The 18,775-nt window shown below is 45.7% G+C and overlaps 1 protein-coding gene and 1 pseudogene across 1 annotated transcript; one reads left to right on the top strand and one right to left on the bottom strand.

Annotated features, from left to right (window-relative positions):
* Window positions 1-97: 97 nt before the first annotated feature.
* On the bottom strand, window positions 98-12,857 carry MVD (mevalonate diphosphate decarboxylase). Its single transcript, XM_020989167.2, has 10 exons — window positions 12,656-12,857; window positions 9,940-10,010; window positions 8,526-8,640; window positions 5,339-5,479; window positions 4,764-4,963; window positions 4,076-4,150; window positions 3,658-3,876; window positions 2,942-3,057; window positions 1,490-1,598; window positions 98-842 (listed from the first exon to the last, which is right to left on the bottom strand). The coding sequence occupies exons 1-10, from the start codon at window positions 12,723-12,725 to the stop codon at window positions 762-764; spliced, it is 1,197 nt and encodes a 398-aa protein (XP_020844826.1). The 5' UTR covers window positions 12,726-12,857; the 3' UTR covers window positions 98-761.
* LOC110210489 (NEDD8-activating enzyme E1 catalytic subunit pseudogene) lies at window positions 12,724-18,139 on the top strand (annotated as a pseudogene).
* The last annotated feature ends 636 nt before the right edge of the window (window positions 18,140-18,775 follow it).

The raw sequence follows: 18,775 nt of genomic DNA, 5'->3' as shown, positions 1-18,775 counted from the left end.
TGCCAACAACCACCTTTTAGCTCTGTGGGGCAAGGTAGCACAGATGCCCAGTTAACACGCCATCACTGGCTTTAAAGAAAGACCACTTAGAGACCACCCAGTTTAAATTCTTTTTTTTTTTAAACAAAATTAAACTCATAGTCAGTGGCTTAAATTCTGGAACACCCAAGCAAAGTTTGGCAAAAGATTGGCCCCGCAGGCCATCACCCCAAGAAACACCCTCCCTCTGCAGGCTCCCAAGAGGCTGCTTTGCTGGCACATTCCCATTCATTTAATATGGATCAAGAAGAGTCAGCAACAATTCAGTGGAAAAGTTACTGGCCATTTCTTTCCTCCGTGGACTTTGGTGAAGAGCAGCGAGAAAGGCACAAGAGCCGCCGCCACCAGCTCCGACAGGCTCTGCTGTCGCTCCTGCCCAGGCCTCCACGTGACGGGCTAGGAGAGGGCCGTCCGGGGTCCCCGCCACGCGGTGCCACCTCTGCACGTGTGCACACAGAGGAGACAGACTCCGCGACAGGGACAACCACCGCCTCTACCGCCCGCCGGAGGGTGGAAGAGCCCACAGTCAAGCCAAAGCCCGAGTCCTTGCTGGTGGTGTCTGACAAAATCCCCTGCCTGACAATATTTTTCCAGCCACATGCAGCAACTGGGAAACCAGCCCGAGTCCTGGCAAGCCCCAATAGTACAACCAGAAGTTGCATCCACGCTCCCCATTCGGCTGCATCTCCCCGAGGGGCGTGATGACTGGGGATGGTGCAAGCTCAGGACACCAGCTTTGGCAGGCCGTCGGGGCCCAGGAGCTGCTGCTGGGGGTCTTCCAGCACCTGAGGTCCAGGCCCCACCTGTGACAGAGCAGAAGTTCAATGCAGGAATCTCCCTTAGCTAGCCTTCTCACTGGGTCAGGAGGGAAGGGTCAAGTAGTAAACTCTCCCCTATTCCTTCCAGGCAGAAGGACATCAGCCCAATACAAGATGGCCATTTTGGAATGTTGACTTGGCTAAGGTCCATTTCTCCACACCCTTGGCCAAATTTCCTTGGGAAGCTTTTCTTTCTCTTCTGTCTTCTCTGTCCCACAGGTTCACGTGCCTGAGGTCTATTGTGGCTTCACATTTATAGCACCTTTCCCAGCAGCAGCCTCCCGCCCCCTCAGGCATGGACAGGGGAGGTCATCATGTCCCATGCATATCATGCAATTATGAACATGTGATTTGTAGAGGAAACACGGGAAATATCTGCTTATCTTTACTTCCCCTAAGATGTTACTATACCATGGCCAACTGCTTAATGGATGGCAAGCAAGGAAAAGTGGCCTAAAAGCCCTGGGGCAGGAGAGGGAATCCGTGTAGAAAGAACTGGGGACCTTTGAAGGCGAGCGTAATAAATGAGATGATTTTTTGGGATGGTCATCAGGGGAAAGAGAAGGGGCCTCCTTTGCTGACCCGCAGGGGCTTCCCTGGCAATGAGGGGGAAAGTGCTTTCTAGGCATTACCTGAGTGGTAATGATGTATCTGATTCCTCCAGGGGATGGCTCCATGGCCAAAGCAGATTTCAGCTCTTCTGAAAGCTCAGCGGGCCTTATGGGCAAGCCCTTCAGGAACCTGGGAGGAAAATGACCAGGAGACAGCACCCTCTTCAGCATCAGTCGCCCTGAGGCAGCATGGATGAAGGAAACCAAGAGATGTCTGCCCATCCATGCCCTCCACTACCATTCGCCTAAGTGGGACGGGACCCTTTCAGCCCTTTGTTCTTTATTTCATGGGATGGCTAACCAATTCCCCACCCAGTGACCAAGCTCCTGGCCCTGAGCGTGCCCTGCTTCCTGGGGCACAGCCTACTGCTGGCACCATATCAAGTAGGTAGAACTTCTCAGAGCTTATGCTCCGCAGGCGTGGCCTTCAAAATTCTACGTTGTTTTAAGAAAAAAGTCAGTGCTTTCTACCCAAAACATGATTGTTGGCACAACACTGTGCAGACTGGAGCCATGAACCTGGCCCACACACAGCTTGCTTCTCCGTCCAAGTCCACAACAAATTCCACAGGTTAATTTCAAAACTACTCCTTTATCTCCCAAGACACGGATTCCTTCTCTCCCCACAAGTGCTTACACAGAAAGTAGTAAGGAGAGGTGAGGAGAAAACCCAGAAACAGATGGTGGAGACTAGTCAGTGCACGGAGAAGTGCTGGCAGAGGGGTTGATAGGGAATGAAGCCTCCGATCCTCTTCCAACTCTAAAACATCAGCATCTATAAACTTTTCTCTCTCCTACCATGGCTCCTCACACAGTGTGGACTATGCCGGGATTCTTCCTTTCTAGATCCTGTGAGACCTCTGAGGTACAGGGAGACCCCTTTGCTCTCTTGGTGGCCCAGCTCCTTTGCTCCATCAAGAACACTTTTAAAGAGGCTTCCACCCTCCTAACTGTACCCCACAGCCAGAATTTGGCCCCTTGGGAGTCTGAATGGTGACTTGGCTCCCAAGAGGCACCTTTATCCTCTCTTTCCTTCCTCCCAGGCTGCCCCAGACCAGCTTCCATTTAGGCCAGCACCACTGCCCACTCTGCTCCTGCTATCACTGCTAGGCTCCCACAATCAGAATACTGGGCAAACAGTGTAACAGCTCTCTTCTCTGGCTTCAGGAGGGAAACGAGACACTAGCCTGGGAAGCCCACTTCCTACTGCAGGCCTCCCAGGATAACCAGTGATGCTACTGGACTCTGAGAATGCTGCCCACTATCATTACACAAGACAGTTGCAACAGTTCGCACATCATGATCCTCATCTCAAATAGCAAATTAAAGTGGGTAACAGACTCAGGGATTTTCAGTTTAACCTTTTGGTTGAAGCAGATACTATTTCTCTTTCTTTGTACCTCAACAAATACATAAGTCAGCCACAGCCATTCAGGAAAAGGGAAAAAAGAGAAAACAGGTCATGCAACTCACCTGTCTCCGTTCATCTCTGGGGGGAAGATCTGTTTTATGACAGTGACAAATTCATCCACTGTTTCTTCCAGGGTGAAGATTACAGCATTGGGACCTGCATCAAACGTGTACGCCACCTGAAAAGCAGGACAGGGGACATGGATGTGCCTGTGACAGCTCCTCTGCTCCCAGGCCAGCAGGGAGCACAAGGAACTTTTGGGCTCCCCAGGGCCTCGTCCTTAAAGCACCAGAGCCCCGACTTCCCTAAGAGGTGCCCGAGGGCCACCAAGAGAGCAAAGGGGTCTCCCTGTACCTCAGAGGTCTCACAGGATCTAGGAAGGAAGAAGCCTGGCATCAGTCCACACTGTGTGAGGGGCCATGGTAGGAGAGAGAAAAGTTTATAGATGCTGATGTTTTAGAGTTGGAAGAGGATCGGAGGCTTCATTCCCCATCAACCCAAGATGGACAGGGACCCCAGATGCCTGGAAATGGGCATGCTCCCTGGCCCTTCCGCATGGACCTCTTCTCCCTCCTGCCTTCCTCAGGGGCTGTGAACACCACACAGGGCTCTAGGGCAGGGCCGTCCAACTCAATCAGAAAGGGATCCCTGCTGGCCACCAATCTGCATGCCCTGGGTCGAGCTGTGAGCCTGGCCCCCTGCTCCGGGGAATCGTGGGCCATGAGGCGTTGAGGTCCCATACAAGCAGCCGTTGCTCTTCTGGGCACATCCGCTTTACCTTGGTCTTGCCGTAGTGGGCATTGAAGCGGTGGACCAGGCCCATGATCTGCTGAGACGTGTCATTGAGGTAGCAGATGGGAGGGAAAGTGTCCAGGCAGGTGGCATGGAACTGGTTGCTGTCCTTCATGGTCAGCTGGCCAAACCCCTCGAAGTCCCGCTCCGCGATACACCGTGCCATCTCTGCCAGCCTCCCGGGCACCACAGACTCAGCCCGGAACTGCAAAGAAACCAGCCAGCTTCAGACTATCCAGGGAAAGGCCAGAGGGTGGGAAGGAACAGACATGCTGATCTGGAAGCCAAGAGGCCGAGGAGTCCTGTGACTCTGGCAAGGCCTGGTGGCCCAGGGTGTGATATGGGCCGGCTACCACCGGCCCCCTCCCGCTCCATCCCCCTGCGGGCCCCAGGCCAAGCCTTACTTTGAGCAGAGAGCTGGTTTCTACGCTGGTCTGCATTCCAGATGAGCTGGTCACTTTTTTTTTTTCAGCACTCACCTAACCCAAGAAAGAATATGTTAGGTACCACAGCGCAGCAACCTCAAAAGAGCACACCTCCCAGCACTCCCCAAACCAACCCTTCACGGACCAGGGAGCTCTGCGAGGTAATGAACTACGTGCTGGAGAAAATACAGACAGACTAGCTGTCTTCTAGGAGCTCGAGACAAGACTGACACACAGGAAATAACCACAGACAACCCAAGGCAGACCATTAGAGAAGGTGGTACAGACTGAAGTGCCAGAAAAGTTCAGAGGAAATGGGGCGACGAGGGGGAGAGGAGTCAGGGATGCCTTCATGGAGGAGGTATCAGAGTTGGCCTCTGGAAAATGGAGACGTACACAGTCTGGGAAGTGTAAGCTGTGGCATGAATGAATGAACAGGACACACTATCTGTGGACCAGCTAAGACTATGCCGGCAGGGATGGAGGGTCACAGGGCTCTTCTACATTTCCCTGAGGCTTCCCCAGACAAACCACCCAGAATCATCTAGGCCACAGACTTGAGGGAAGCAGCTGTGGTTTCTCGGGCCTCCTCCCAGAAGGCCGGCCCTCAGAATGGGAAATACTGTTGGAGAAGCTTCCATCCGCTCCCAAGCCAGGTCCCACTCACCACCAGAACCAGGACCCGGAGCTCTGGCCAATGGGACTCTGGCGCGACCTGCTGGGCAAGGCTGTCTTTGCCGTCGGGCCTGTCTCCCATGTGCCACTGCACGAAGCCCCCCAACATGCTGCGACAAGCGCTCCCCGAGCCTTGCCGAGCCACTTCTGAGAGCTCGCTCTCAACCCCGTAGAGCTGGGCCAGAGTGTAGACTGTGGGCAAAGGAATGGAGAGGAGAGATGACACACGCAGCCACAGTCACCGGGATTACAATCGCAGGTGCAGTCACTATCTCCCAGCAGAGGTTTTATTTGTGCAGTTATACACTACCATGAGGATGGCTCAGAAAACAGCAATATCTGTGATTACATAATAGCTGGGAGATGGGCCTAAAAGATGCCGAGTAGTGAGGGCAGGCCTCTGGTCAGCTCCCCAGGGCCCTCGTACCTCCCAGAAACCAGGAGCTGCTGCTGATCAATCAGAGCCACCCCCTACCCCAATCCCCCCCCAGAGTCCCGGGCCCTCCCTGGTCTGGGGAGGCAGATCTGCAGACATTCCTAGTGGGCCCCGCTTCCAACACCACTCACCAAGGCAGGCGTACCCTGCTGCCGAGGAGGCCAGGCCTGCTGCCGTGGGGAAGTCATTCACGGACGCAATGTGCACCTTGTAGGACAGAGGAACAGAATCACCATCACTCCCGCTCCTTCTTTTCCGAGCCAGGCGACGGACTGTTGGGGAAAAGAGAGAGGAACAAAGGCCAGGGGCCAGGGCCGGTCAGCCCTTCTGTGACTGCTTCTGATGTGGCTTTCCCACTCCCCTCTCTGGACCTTGTTTGGCAGGCTGTCTCCTCATCGGCCTCGGAGCACCACTGATCGGCCTAGCACAGAGTGGGTGCTTACTCAATGCTTGCTGGGACCAACAAGAGAAGGGGGGTGGCACACCCAGCTCTGAGCGCTACCGTGTCCTTCGAACGCTTGTGCCAAGAACAGAAAATGAGAATTCCCAACACTTGGGAAATCAGCTGATTCGCAAAGATTTGCAAAGAAACCCTAGATGACAGGTACCACATTAGATCCTGGGCTACAAATATCAAGGAAAACTACCCTGACAGCCTAGAACCAGAGGTGAAAACAGAAACTGAAGGAATGCAATGACCTACCACTTTAAAGAGACCCCAAAATGAAAACTCCTAGGAATATTACAGCCAAATTCCAAAGCTCACAGATCAATAAAAAAACACTGCAAGCATCTACAAAGAAACAACTCGAACATCGTGAAGCCACAGTCAAGATAACACAAGAGTTAGCAGCTTCTACATTAAAGGACTGGAGGGCTTGGAATATGATGTTCCAAAAGGAAAAAGAGCTGGGATTACAACTAAGAATCCACTTACCCAGCGAACCTGGGTATCATTCCTCAGGGGTAAAAACGGAGATATAATGAAATAGAAGACTTTCAAGCATTCCTGATGAAAAGACCAGAGCTGAATAGAAAATGTGACTTTCAAATACAGGACTCAAGAGAAGCATGAAAAGGTAAACAGAAAAGAGAAGTCATAAGAGATTCAATAAGATTAAACTGTTTACATTCCTACATGGTGAGATGATGATTTGCAACTCCTAAGAACTCTTAGGGCAGTTAGAAGAATACACTGATGGAGGGCACAGGTGTAAACTGACTACGATGGGGTGATATTTAAAAAAATTTAGGGATGAGAAAGAGGGATTAAAGGGGAAGGGAGAGATAGAACGGGGTAAATTATCTCACATAAAAGGTACAAAAAAGCTTTTCAGTGGAGGGGGAGGATGAGGGTGGTGGGGTGGATAATGCTAGAACCTTACTCTCACTGGAACTGGCTCAAAGAGGGAATGACATATACACTCAGTTGGGTATAGAAATCTATGTTATCCTATGAGGAAGTAGGAGGGGAAGGGGATAAGAGAAAGGGTTGGGGGGATGATAGCAGGGAGTGTGAGACAGGGGAGGTGGTAATCAGAATCAAAACACTTTTGAGAAGGGACAGGATGAAAGGAGAGAAAGAGAGGGACAAACAAGGGAAAAAAGAGGATGGAGGGAAATACAGACTTAGTAATCATAACTGTAAAAAAGTTTTTTATAAGTTTCTTTGATAAAGGCCTCATTTCTCAAAAATATATAAAGAACTGAGTCAAATTTATAAGAATACAAGTCATACCCCACCTGATACACGGTAAAAGTATATAAACCAACAGTTTTCAGATGAAGAAATCAAAGCTATTTATAGTCATAAGAAAATGCTTGATTAGAGAATCACTGTTGAATAGAGAAATAAAAACAATGTGAGGCACCACTTCACACCGAAAAGATCAGCTTATATGACAGAAAAGGAAAATGACCAATGTTGGAGAGGACGTGGGAAAATTGAGACACCAAATGAAGCTTTGTTGGTGGGGTTGTGAACTAGACTGACCATTCTGGAGAACAATTTGGAACTATGCCCAAAGGGTAACCAAACTGTGCATACCTTTTTGATTCAGCAATACCACTACTAGGGCTGTATCCCAAAGAGATCATCAAAAAGGGAAAAGGACCCACACGTACACAAAAGGGAAAAGGACCCACACGTACACAAATATTTCTAGCAGCTCTTTTCATGGTGGCAATGAATCGGAAACTGAAGGGATGCCCATCAGTTGGGGAATGGCTGAGCAAGTTGTGGTATATGATTATGATGGAATACTATTGTGCTGTAAGAAGTGATGAGCAGGATGCTTTCAGAAAAACCTGGAAAGACTGATGCAAAGTGAAGCGAGCAGAACCAGGAGCATATTTTACATAGTAACAGCAATATCGTACAACGATCAGCTGTGAAGGAATTAGCTATTCTCAGCAATATGATGATCCAGGACAATTCTGAAGGACTTATGATGAAAAATGCTGCGTACCTCCAGAGAAAGAGCTGATAGAATCTGAATGCAGATCAAAGCAAAACTCAAAACCTTAGAAAAACAAATGTTAAAAATTATTTTTACATATACCTGGAAAAAAAAAAAAGAACTGGAAACTAAGGGGATGTCCGTCAACTAGGGAATGGCCAAACAAATCTTGGTATATGACTGTGATGAAATATTACTGCATATTAAGAAATGGCAAAACAGACGGTTTCAGAGAAACCTGGGAAGACTTGTATGAACTAATGAAGAGTGAAGTGAGCAGTACCAGCAGAACAATTTATATAATAACTGTAACAGTGTAAAGAAAAACAACTAAGAAAAACAGAATTAGGATTCTGATCAATGCAATAACCAACCATGTTGAATTTATTACAGACTTAAAAGGAAAAGCAAGCTACACATGATAGAGATTTATCAGTTTCATGTACAATCCCTTTTCTCTTTGTATATAGAAATGCTCATTTTGGGTGTTTGTTAACTTTAGAATAAAAAATTAAAAATAACAAAATCCATAAGCTTCTCCCTTTGTATAGCTCCTGACCCCCACACCTACAGCGCTGTAGCTTCCAACCATTATGTACCAAAGTAGAGGTCTGAGAAACAATGAGGAGAGTGGTGCTGGAGGTACCCAAACAGTGCTCAGGGTTAGTCGCCAAGCCTTCTGCCACCTTACTTTAAGGGAGTCAGGAAAATGGAAAACATCATTGATATCTTCTAATCTACCCTCTTTCAGCCAGGACACCCAGGTTCATTACCACTCTCATCCCAAATGAAAACTAGCAAAGGAGAAGGGCATGTGACCCAGGGCCAAAGGAACCAGCTCAAGATCTCCAGCACTTACTCTCTCGAAGGCAGGACTGTAACCGTGGGTGCCCCATATCCTCCTCCTTGCCATTCAGCCAGATTCGGTCCTCTTTGAAGTCCCGGCTGATAGCTGCTGTGGTGGTGGTTTTTAACTAGGAAAGAAAAACAGGGTCACCTCAGCCTTCAGGAAATAACAAGGAATTTCTAGATGGCAATATTAATTAGAACTGAACTCATTTCCCACATATCCAAGTCCATTTTAATACAAGTTACTACCCACGATCTCCTTTTTCACCTTTCAGGGAGCCAGATGCTAGCCTTATTTAATTTTTTCAGTCTTTTAAGATAGTGATTTCCCCCTGCCCCAAGTTCAATAAGCACTAAGCCCCTACTATGTATAAGGAAGGTACTGTGCTAGGTGTGGAGTATTCAAAGACAGAAAAAGTTCCTGCCCTCAAGAGGCTTACATTCCACGGGACCCTACACACACTCAAAGGGATCTGTGATCTCACTTGGAAATGAGGCAGTATGTGGAGCACCAGCCTTGGAGTCAGGAGGACCCAAGTTCAAATCTGGCCTCAAATAATTACTAGCTGTGTGACCCTGGGCAAGGCACTTAACCTTGACTGTCTCAAAAAAAAAAAAGAAAAGAAAAGAAAAGAAATGAGGCACTGTGGCTTAAGGGACTGAAAGCCAACCACAAAGCCAGGAAGACCCATGTTCAAATCCCACCTCTGATACCTACCGGTCACTTAACTACAAGTTACTTAACTTTTGAGGGTTCCAGAATACTCTCTAAGGCTCTAAGTTATAGAGAAGGTTCCATCTTATACTGGGAGAGGGCCCTACCTGGCCAGGGAGTGCCTTATGACAGTGAATCATAGGTCTAGTCTAGGGGTAGGGAACCTTCAGCCTCAAGGCCACATACATGGCCTTCTAGGTCTTGAAGTGCGGCTCTCTGACTGAATCCAAACTTCACAGAACAAAGCCATGGTTGCATTTGGGGACCTAGAGGGTTACATGTGGCTTCGAGGCTGAAGGTTCCCAACCCCTAGTCTAGTCCTTAAGTATATTTTAGAAATCAGGAAATAGAGGCAGACACGGCCATGCATGGGGTTGTAGGGTAGGTGGCAGAGACCCCGGACTAGGTCCATAATCCTACCTGCCAGGCCAGGGTTCTAGCATAAATGGTTTGGGTCCCTTATTTTTTAGTGCAGAAGTGTTGGTCCTGTGAAATCATCATCAAAAGAGTCCTTCAGGAGGGGTCATGAATCTCGAACTCCTCTGGTGGAAAGCTGGCATGTGGAGGCTGCAGACTGAGAACACTATTGCTGCCTCTTCTCTTCCCACTCCTCCACAGGCAAAGTCTTCCAGTTAATACATGGTATATGGACTTGTGTGGGATCTCAGCTCCCAGCTGGGGGAGAAGTAGCTTCTGCATTTGTACATACCTGACTTTGGTGCAAAGTGACACTCAGCGACGAATTGATGGGCAAAATCAGCTTTTCATCACGTTTTCCCCCTGGAAGAGCAAGAAAACCCAGATGACTGCTGTTACTCTACTGAGGCAATCTGACCTCCCGCTACTCTGCAAGAGGGTTCTGCTCTAGGCAAGTCTATCTCTTCCCAGTCCCATGTACACCCACTCACACCCAACCTGAGAAGTGTAGTTCCCAGGCCAGTAAAGTCCTTCCCCTCCCTTTTGCTTATGTAAATCTTTCAAAATGAAGTTTAAGTCCTACCCCTTTGAGAAAGCTTTCCCAGACTGACCTCTGGGAACTGAGGTACAAAAGTCCAGGTGACTGTCCTTTATCTTCTTCAACAGGTCCTAATTCACCTGCCTGCTACCTTTACTTCTACTTCTATTCTCCCCCAAGCCACAGGCTGCCTCCCTTTGCTGATTTAAAACTCTCAGCAAACCTTTCAAAGGACCTCAGCAAAACACCCTAGAGTCAGACATTGCAGCAGGGTGAAGACTCTCTCCACTGATGCAGACCCAATCCTCCCTACACTTTTAACAGACTGTAATTCATGAGCTCAGTAGTCAAAACCGCCGGTGGCCCAGCTCCAGGCAATGTCTCTGTGCACTCAGCCCTCTGGTCCCCAAACAACAGACATGCGGTGTGCCACCTGGACCTCCCTGGAAGCACGTTCAAGCTGACAGTCAATAGCAACGATAACAATGACAACTGCTGACAGTCAGCAACGATAACAATAACAAGAGCTAGTGTTCAAATAGCAGCTGCCATGCACCAGGCACCGTGCTAAGTGCTTTACAAACATTATCTTATTCGGTCCTTGCAACCACCCTGCTACTATCTGTTACACTGTCAGTATCTCAGTTTTTACAGTGGAGGGACCTGCAGCAAACAGAAGGTAAGTGACTTGCCCAGGGTCACAGAACTGATTCCAGGCCCAGTGCTCTAACCACTGCACAACCAGCTGCCCAAGTGCGTACTATGTACCAGGTAGTGTGCTATAAGCAACAGGGACACCAAGAAAGGTAAAAGACAGTCCCTGCCCTTCAGGCGCTCACAGTTTAATGGGGAGACAGTGGGCAAGTGACTACCTACAAAGAAGCAATAGCCAGGAGAAATCGGAAACTAACAGAGGGAAAGCACTCGGATTAAAGGGGACAGGAACAGGCTTCCTGTAAGGGAGGAGATTTGGCCTGTGACTTGAAGGAAGCCAAGGTGGGCAAGAGGCAGAGATGAGGAAGGAGAAAATTCCAGACACGGGGGACAGGCAGTGAGAACGCTCCTAATCTACTGCTACAGTGCTCCAGAAGTCAGGCTTATCTCCACGCCACAAGGAGGCACGGCAGAATTGGGCTTTTGTGGCATTTGAGGATGAATGTATGAATCCGTGTAAACTCTGGGAAGGACAGGACTAGAAAAGATAGAATTCTACAGAACATCTCTATCTTCCTAGCAACACATACTCAACAAATATTTCATGAGCATCTCCTTTGTGCCAAACACTAAGATTTAAAAAAAAAGTGTATAACCAGATCATAGACCTTCAGGAGGTTACAAGGAAATAAAGCTGACAGCACAGAATGCTTTAAGATCTACAAAGCACTCTCCTCACAGAAAAATCAGATTGTCAGAAGTGGACTGGATCTTAAATAGCATCTTCCCTGGTCATTCCTTCATTTTATAGGCCTCAGGAGGTTGAGGGCCTTTTTTTTTTTTTGGCTAAGCAATGGGGTTAAGTGACTTGCCCAGGGTCACACAGTTGGTGTTATGTGTCTGAGGCCAAATTTGAACTCGGGTCCTTCTGAATCCAGGGCCAGTGCTCTATCCATCTTATTTTTTTTTTCCAAACATTACTCAAACAGGTAGAGCCTGGAATCAAACCCAAGTTTTTCTGATTTCAAGTCCAGGGTTTTTTTCCACTACCTACCCAACAGCTCTGTGAAGCTGGTTGTGAAAGCACGATCTCCTCCATTTTGAGGATTCTGCCTTTGATCCTGAAGGCAATAGGGAGCCATTGAAGTTTACTCAGTGAGGGGGTGACATTCCGGGACTTGTGTTTCAGGAAAGTCACCACTGAGAGGCACCTTCCTTGAAGGTGGAATAAGAGAACCTGGGTTTGAACCCCTTGCTGCTAATCAATTAGCTGTGCGATCGATCGCTGGGCAAGTCATCTGCTCTCTCTGAGCCTCAGCGCGTCCTTTGCAAAATGAAGGGGTTGGGCTAGATCAGGGGTTCTTGGCCTCTCTGAGTGCTATGGGCCTCTGACAGTCTGGTGAAGCCTATGCACCCCTTCTTGGAATGTTTTTAGGTGCACATTATTTATTTATTATTTTTATTCTTAAATATTATTTAAAATATTATTTTAAGAATTATTTATTACTAACATAAACAATGTTTTGTGTGCCTGGGGTTATTACATTATTGACATATTATTTTGTTTTAATAATATTTTAATCAAATATTAACATTCTATTACTGAACTAAAGATGTCTTTCCCTCCCCCATCCCAGAGCACAGCTCTCGAGCTAAGAGCGCCTGTCCTGGATGGTTTCCAGGTTCCTTGCAGCTCCAGAGTCGGTCACTCGGAAACCAAATACCTCCGGAACCCGAAACTCGGAGCCCGGCGTTCGGGGGGAAACGTTTCCCGTGACTCCCCCTCCCCCGCTCCAGCGCCTCCTCCCCCACTCACAGTACTTGATGACCGCGATGTTGGTGGGGGCGGTGCAAGTGATGGCGACGAGCGGCTTCTCGGCGGTCATGGCCCAAACCGAACCCGAACCCGAACCCCGTAGTTCTGACAGCCAGCCGGATACAGTCCACTCAGGGCCAGCTCACGCCGCAGCTCTAAGCGACTGGGCGGCCCACACACCGGGAAGGCCCCTCCCCCTTCGCTCACGCGCTCCGACGCCATTGGGCGGTTCGGCAGCAGCTGCTCGCGCCCTGGCCAATCATATTTGGGACCGCCCGCTCCGGATTCTTGCAGCCAATAAACTTGGATCGAAAGATAGACCTTGGGTGCTACGCCGGCCCTCTCGGGTGGGCAGGTTGCTCGGGTTCCAGTGGGCAGATGTTAGGACCGGAAGAGAGATGAACTAGGCGACCTGGGGTACTGGGCGCGCGACTTCGCGGCGCATGCGCCTGGCACAACTGGCTCTAACCTGGGTCCACTCAATGGACGTCAGCCCTTATTAGATCGGTTATGCCCGGGTCTGTTTGACCGGCCTAACAGCTTCGAGCATACGTTACCACAGAGGCCGGTGGCCTCCGACTGGTGTGACTTATTACGGCTACCCGCTTTCTCTTTTAAGTTTTAATTGAGCGAAACTTCATCCCAGTCTTTTGGCTACCGTAATACTAGTAGTACATCGTGCCCCCAGATATGAGGAGAGGGTTGACGCTCGAGAGAGTTTTAGGGTTAGGATTAGTCAATGTTTACTTTTTTACTAATAATTTATTTTTTGTTTCCAACATTCACTTCCATAAGCTTTTAAGTTTAAAATTTTCTCCCCCCCCATTCCAAGACGTCATGCAATCTGATTTAGGCTCTACATATACATTCCTATTAAACATATTTTCACATTAGTCGCGTTGTAAAGAAGAATTAGAACCAATAAGAGGAACAAAAAAAGAAAGAAGAAACAAAACGAAACAAAAAAAAGAGCAGATAGTATGCTTCGATCAGCATTCAAACTCCATGGTTCTTTCTTTGGATGTGGATAGCATTTTCCATCATGAGGCCTTTGGAGATGTCTTAGATCCTTGCATAGCTGAGAAGAGCCGTCTATCCAAATTAGTCAACGCACAACGTGGCTGTTATTGTGTACAAAGTTCTCTTGGTTCTGCTCACTTCACTCAGCATCAGACCATACAAGTCTTTCTAGGTTTTTCTGAAGTCATCCTGTTCATCATTTCTTATAGCACAGTAGTATTCCATTACATTCAGATACCACAACTTGCTCAGCCATTCCCCAATGGATGGGCGTCCCCTCAATTTCCAATTCTTGGCCACCACAAAAAGAGCTGCTATGAATATTTTTGTACATGTGGGTCCTTTTCCCATTTGTATGATCTCTTTGGGATACAGCCCTAGAGGTGGTATTGCTTTGTCAAAGGGTATGCACAGTTTTATAGCCCTTTGGGCATAGTTCCAAATTGTTCTCCAAAATGGTTGGATCAATTCACAACTCCACCAACAATGGATTAATGTTCCAATTTTCCCACATCTTCTAAAACATCATTTTCCTGTTTTGTCATGTTAGCCAACCTGATAGCTGTGATATGGTACCTCAAAATTGTTTTGATTTGCAATTTCTCTAATCAATAGTGATTTAGAGCATTTTTTCATATGACTGCAGATAGCTTTAATTTCTTCATCTCAGAACTTCCTGTTCATATCCTTTTTCCATTTATCAATTGGGGAATGGTTAATCAATATTTATGAAGCTCCCACTGTGTTCCAGGTGCTAAGCGCTGGGGATACAACAGGGGCAAAAGACAGTCACTGCCCTCAAGGAGCTTACAGTCTAATGGGGGAAACAACGTGGGAGCATATATACAAAGCAAGCTGCGTACAGGTTAAATAGGAATAATTAACAGAGGGAAGGCTCAGGAATTAAAAGGGGCAGAGGAAAGTTTCCTGTAGAAGGCTGGGTTTTAGTTGGGACTTGAAGGAAGGCAGGGGGGTCAGCAGTCAGAGCAGACGAGGAAGAGAATGCCAGACATAGGAGGACCACCAGAGAGATGCCCAGAGCTGAAAGATAGAATGTCTTGTTCCTGACAGCCAGTCTGTAATGATTGTGATCTGAATATGATACATGGAGAAGTTTTTTTAGCTTTTGTTTTTCATTTATGTATTTATTTGTTTTACCAGACCTGTGATTACATTGATTTGCAAATGATATATGCTTAATACATAGATTATAGATTAAGAGCATGAAGGGACCTTAGAGGCGGTCTAGTCCAACCCCTACATTCTTAGAGTAGCTAGCATTTATTAAGTGCCTACTATGTGCCAAGCACTTTACAGATACCTCCCTGGGAAGCAGATTCTATTATCACTCCCATTTTACAGTTAAGGAAACTGGCCGATAACCCTTAAGTGACTTGCCCAAGGTCACACAGCTAACAAGTGTCTCAGGCCAGAGTTGAAGTCAGGTCTTCCTGAGTCCAGGCCCACTGCTCTATCCTTTGCACCACTTGGCTGCCTCATATTTCTTTCTTACTCCACAGATGAGGAAACAGAGGTCCATAGAAGTTAAAGGATTTGCTTAAAGTAAGCATTGTAAGTAGGATATGAATCAAGGTTCTTCGATGCCCATTCTTTTTGATCTAGTAAATGGAACAAGTACCTTCGATAGCAGAATCACAGATTTTGGACATTTAATTCTCCATTTTAAAGAATTTTGCTCACAATGTCCCAAGAATGATAGTGACAGATTCCTGGTGACCCAGATGCCTTCCCAGTAGGAAGAATGGACAAATGTAACTTAAAGAAGACTAAGCTAGTATTCAGTAAAGCTGGGATCTACTTTGGGTAAGTACCTTTCATCACCCCACCCTCCCAGCTTAAATTGTCTCCTCGATAAAATAAGGGTGTTTGTTCCTTCCAGCACTGACATTCTCAAATTCTGCAAATCTTTTGGGGACAGAAATTGTTGCATTTCTTTCCTGAAATTAGAAAATGCCATCCTTTCTTCTCTCATTGTTGATCTGCTTTGCCACTTGATTCATGAAGCAGTCAGAGTGGGAACAAGCTTTGAGGAGAAGGGGAAAAAGGCCAAGAGCAGGAGACAACTCTTTTTAGGCATTATTGTGATAGTGTCACATACACTTTTCTCTTTAAATATTGGTCAGCCCAACTCATTTCCCACTGCGAGATATTATAATATAGTACATTAATTCATTTTTGCATTCCACAAACACTTGTTAGCTACATACTATATTCAGTGCGCTGTCTAAGGCACTACAAGAACTATGAGGGAAAATAAAACAGTTCCTGTCTCCAGGAATTACAATCATTTATTTATTTACTCTTTATTTATTTACTTACTCATTTGTTTATTTATTTGTTTGTTTGTTTGTTTGTTTTTGCAGAGCCTCAGGATTAGCTTGACTGACTTCTTGCATTTCCTGAATTAAAAGTTATAAAACCAATTCTTCTGCTCCTAAGGATTGAATCACAGAATCACCTCTTATGAGGTGGATGAGAGATAGGACCTGTACCTGTGATTCATTGGTGTGGGGAACTGCCAGATGAGGACATTTCTTGTAGTAGTGCAGGTTGGCACCTTGTTTGTGAAACTTAGTTTTAGAAAGTTACCTAGGGCACTGAGAGGTTTAGAGACTTGTTCAGGGTTATGCAATCAATGTGGGTCAAAGGGTGGACTTAAACCCAAATCTTTCTGGCTGTAAGGCCCAGCCCAATGAACAACAGGGTAGACTTGATTAATGGGCTTATAACTATTAAATACAAATTTGGAGTGACATCAGGGAGCAGAGAACTGAAGAAAGTATAAAGTTTTTTTTAAAATTAATGAAGTTAGTGTTTAAAAAAAAGGTTGATAACAGGTATTAAACTACCATAAAGATGTGTGTGCTCCATGTATCTCTTTATAAGTGTGGAAAAAGGCAGGAATAAAGGGCTCTTCTAGACCTCAAACTATATTAGAAAGCAGTAGTCATTAAAACTATTTAGTTGGGTTTAAAAATAGAAAAAAAATCAATGGAAGAAACTAAATAATACAGAATCTGAAATAACTGAACCCAACAATTCAGCATTCTATAAATCTCAAAATATAAATTACCTAGAAAGGAACTCCCTATTTGACAAGAATTGCTGGGGAAACTACAAAGAAGGCTATTTGACTGTTGATTGTGGGTGTGGGGCACTGGAAACTGGGACAGTCACTGGAACCATGTAAAGAAGTTCCTGGAGCGATCTGGACCATTCGTACGTGCTGATTTTGAACCAAGTACTGAATCTCTTTGGTTTTTGTTAGATGCTTGTAAAGTGCTAGTCATTAGAGAAGGAGGATCAGCATGTGAACTCCTGAAAAATCTGGCATTGTTTGGTTTCAGACAAATTCATGTAATAGACATGGACACCATAGGACATCATGTTTCCAACCAAGACAGGCAATTTTTGTTTAGGCCTGAGGATGTCAGAAGACCCAAAGCTGAAGTTGCTACAGAATTCCTAATTCCTAATTGCGCAGTAGTTCCACATTTCAACAAGATTCAAAATTTTGATGATATTTTCTATAGACAATTTCATATCATTGTATGTAGTCTACACTCCATTATTGCTAGAAGCCATTGAATAAATGGCATGCTGATATTACTTCTGAATTATGAAGATGGAGTATCAGATCCAAGTGCCATTATTCCTTTGATAGAAGGAGAACAGAAGGTTTTAAAGGAAATGCTAGGGTAATTCTACCTGGAATGATAGCCTGTATTGAATGTACACTGGAACTTTATCCACCATAGGTTAATTTTCCCATGTGTACCATTGCATCAATGCCTAGGCTCCCTGAACATTGGATTGAGTATGCAAGAATATTACAGTGGCCCAAGGAACAGCCTTTTGGAGAGGGAGTTACATTGGATGAAGATGATCCTGATCACATTTGATGGATTTTCCAAAAAACCACTAGAGAGAGCATCACAATTTAATATTAGAGGTGTTACCTATAGGCTAACCCAAGGGGTTGTAAAAAAGAATCATTCCAGCCATAGCTTCCATAAATGCTGTCATTGCAGCTGTGTTTTTTAAAAGAGCTGAGGTTTTTAAAACAGCCAGGAGTACATATGTTCCCCTTAATAATTACTTGGTAACTAATGATGTACATGTAATGATGTAGATCTAATGATGTACACATATACATTGGAAGCAGAAAGAAAGGAGAATTGCCCAGAATAGCTAGCTTCCCCAAAATACCCAGTTTCCTTCGTTGGCTGAACAGCAAGAGGTTTTGGATTATCTAATTAATAATGCCTCATTACAGATGAAATCTCCAGCCATCACAGCCACATTAGAGAAAAGAACAGAATGCTTTACTCATGAACAATACTTTCCACTGAAGAATGAAGGAGGCCAAATCTTTCTCAGATATTAAAAGAGGTGGGCCTCCTGGATGGACAAGACCCTGCTGCTGCTGCTGATGGTTCAACACCACGGACTGTACTTCTCAAACTTCATTGTACTACTTAAGAACAATAAATGTACATCTAAAAGAGGATTAAAATCTGCAATATTGTGCTCTAAAAAAATAATAAAATTATTCACCTTAAAACATTCCAAAAAGGGATGTATAGGCTTCACCAGACTGTCAAGGATCCATGACCCACACAGAGAGGCTAAGAACCCCTGATCTAGGGAATCTCGGAATACGGTATTCCAAAAGGCAAAAAATATAGCCTTAAAACCAATAATGACTTACTCTATAAAGCTGAGGATAACCCTATATAGAAAAAATTGATCTTTAATGGAATAGAGGACTTCCAAGCATTTCTGATGAAAAGACCAGAACCAAGTATGAAATTTAAAATGCAAACATGCTGTGTTTTCTTTTGCAATATGGCTAATATGGAAATATGTTTTGCATGACTTCACATATATCATCATTATCAAATTGCTTGCCTTCTAAAAGAGTGAGGAGGGGCAGGACGGAAGGAGAGAATACATTTTTAAAATGATTTTTAAAATTAAAATGTAATTGGGAAATATTTAATGAAATAAATAAAATATGTTAAAAATTAAAATGGTATAAAATAAAATGCAGACCATAAGACTCTAAAGAAACTCAGA

The sequence above is a fragment of the Phascolarctos cinereus genome, unplaced genomic scaffold (assembly GCF_003287225.1).
Source record: "Phascolarctos cinereus isolate Bilbo 61053 unplaced genomic scaffold, phaCin_HiC Scaffold_2;HRSCAF=192, whole genome shotgun sequence".
NCBI lineage: Eukaryota > Metazoa > Chordata > Mammalia > Diprotodontia > Phascolarctidae > Phascolarctos > Phascolarctos cinereus.
Note: the sequence above shows the minus strand (reverse complement) of the source record. Positions and strands in the feature narration are given on the sequence as shown.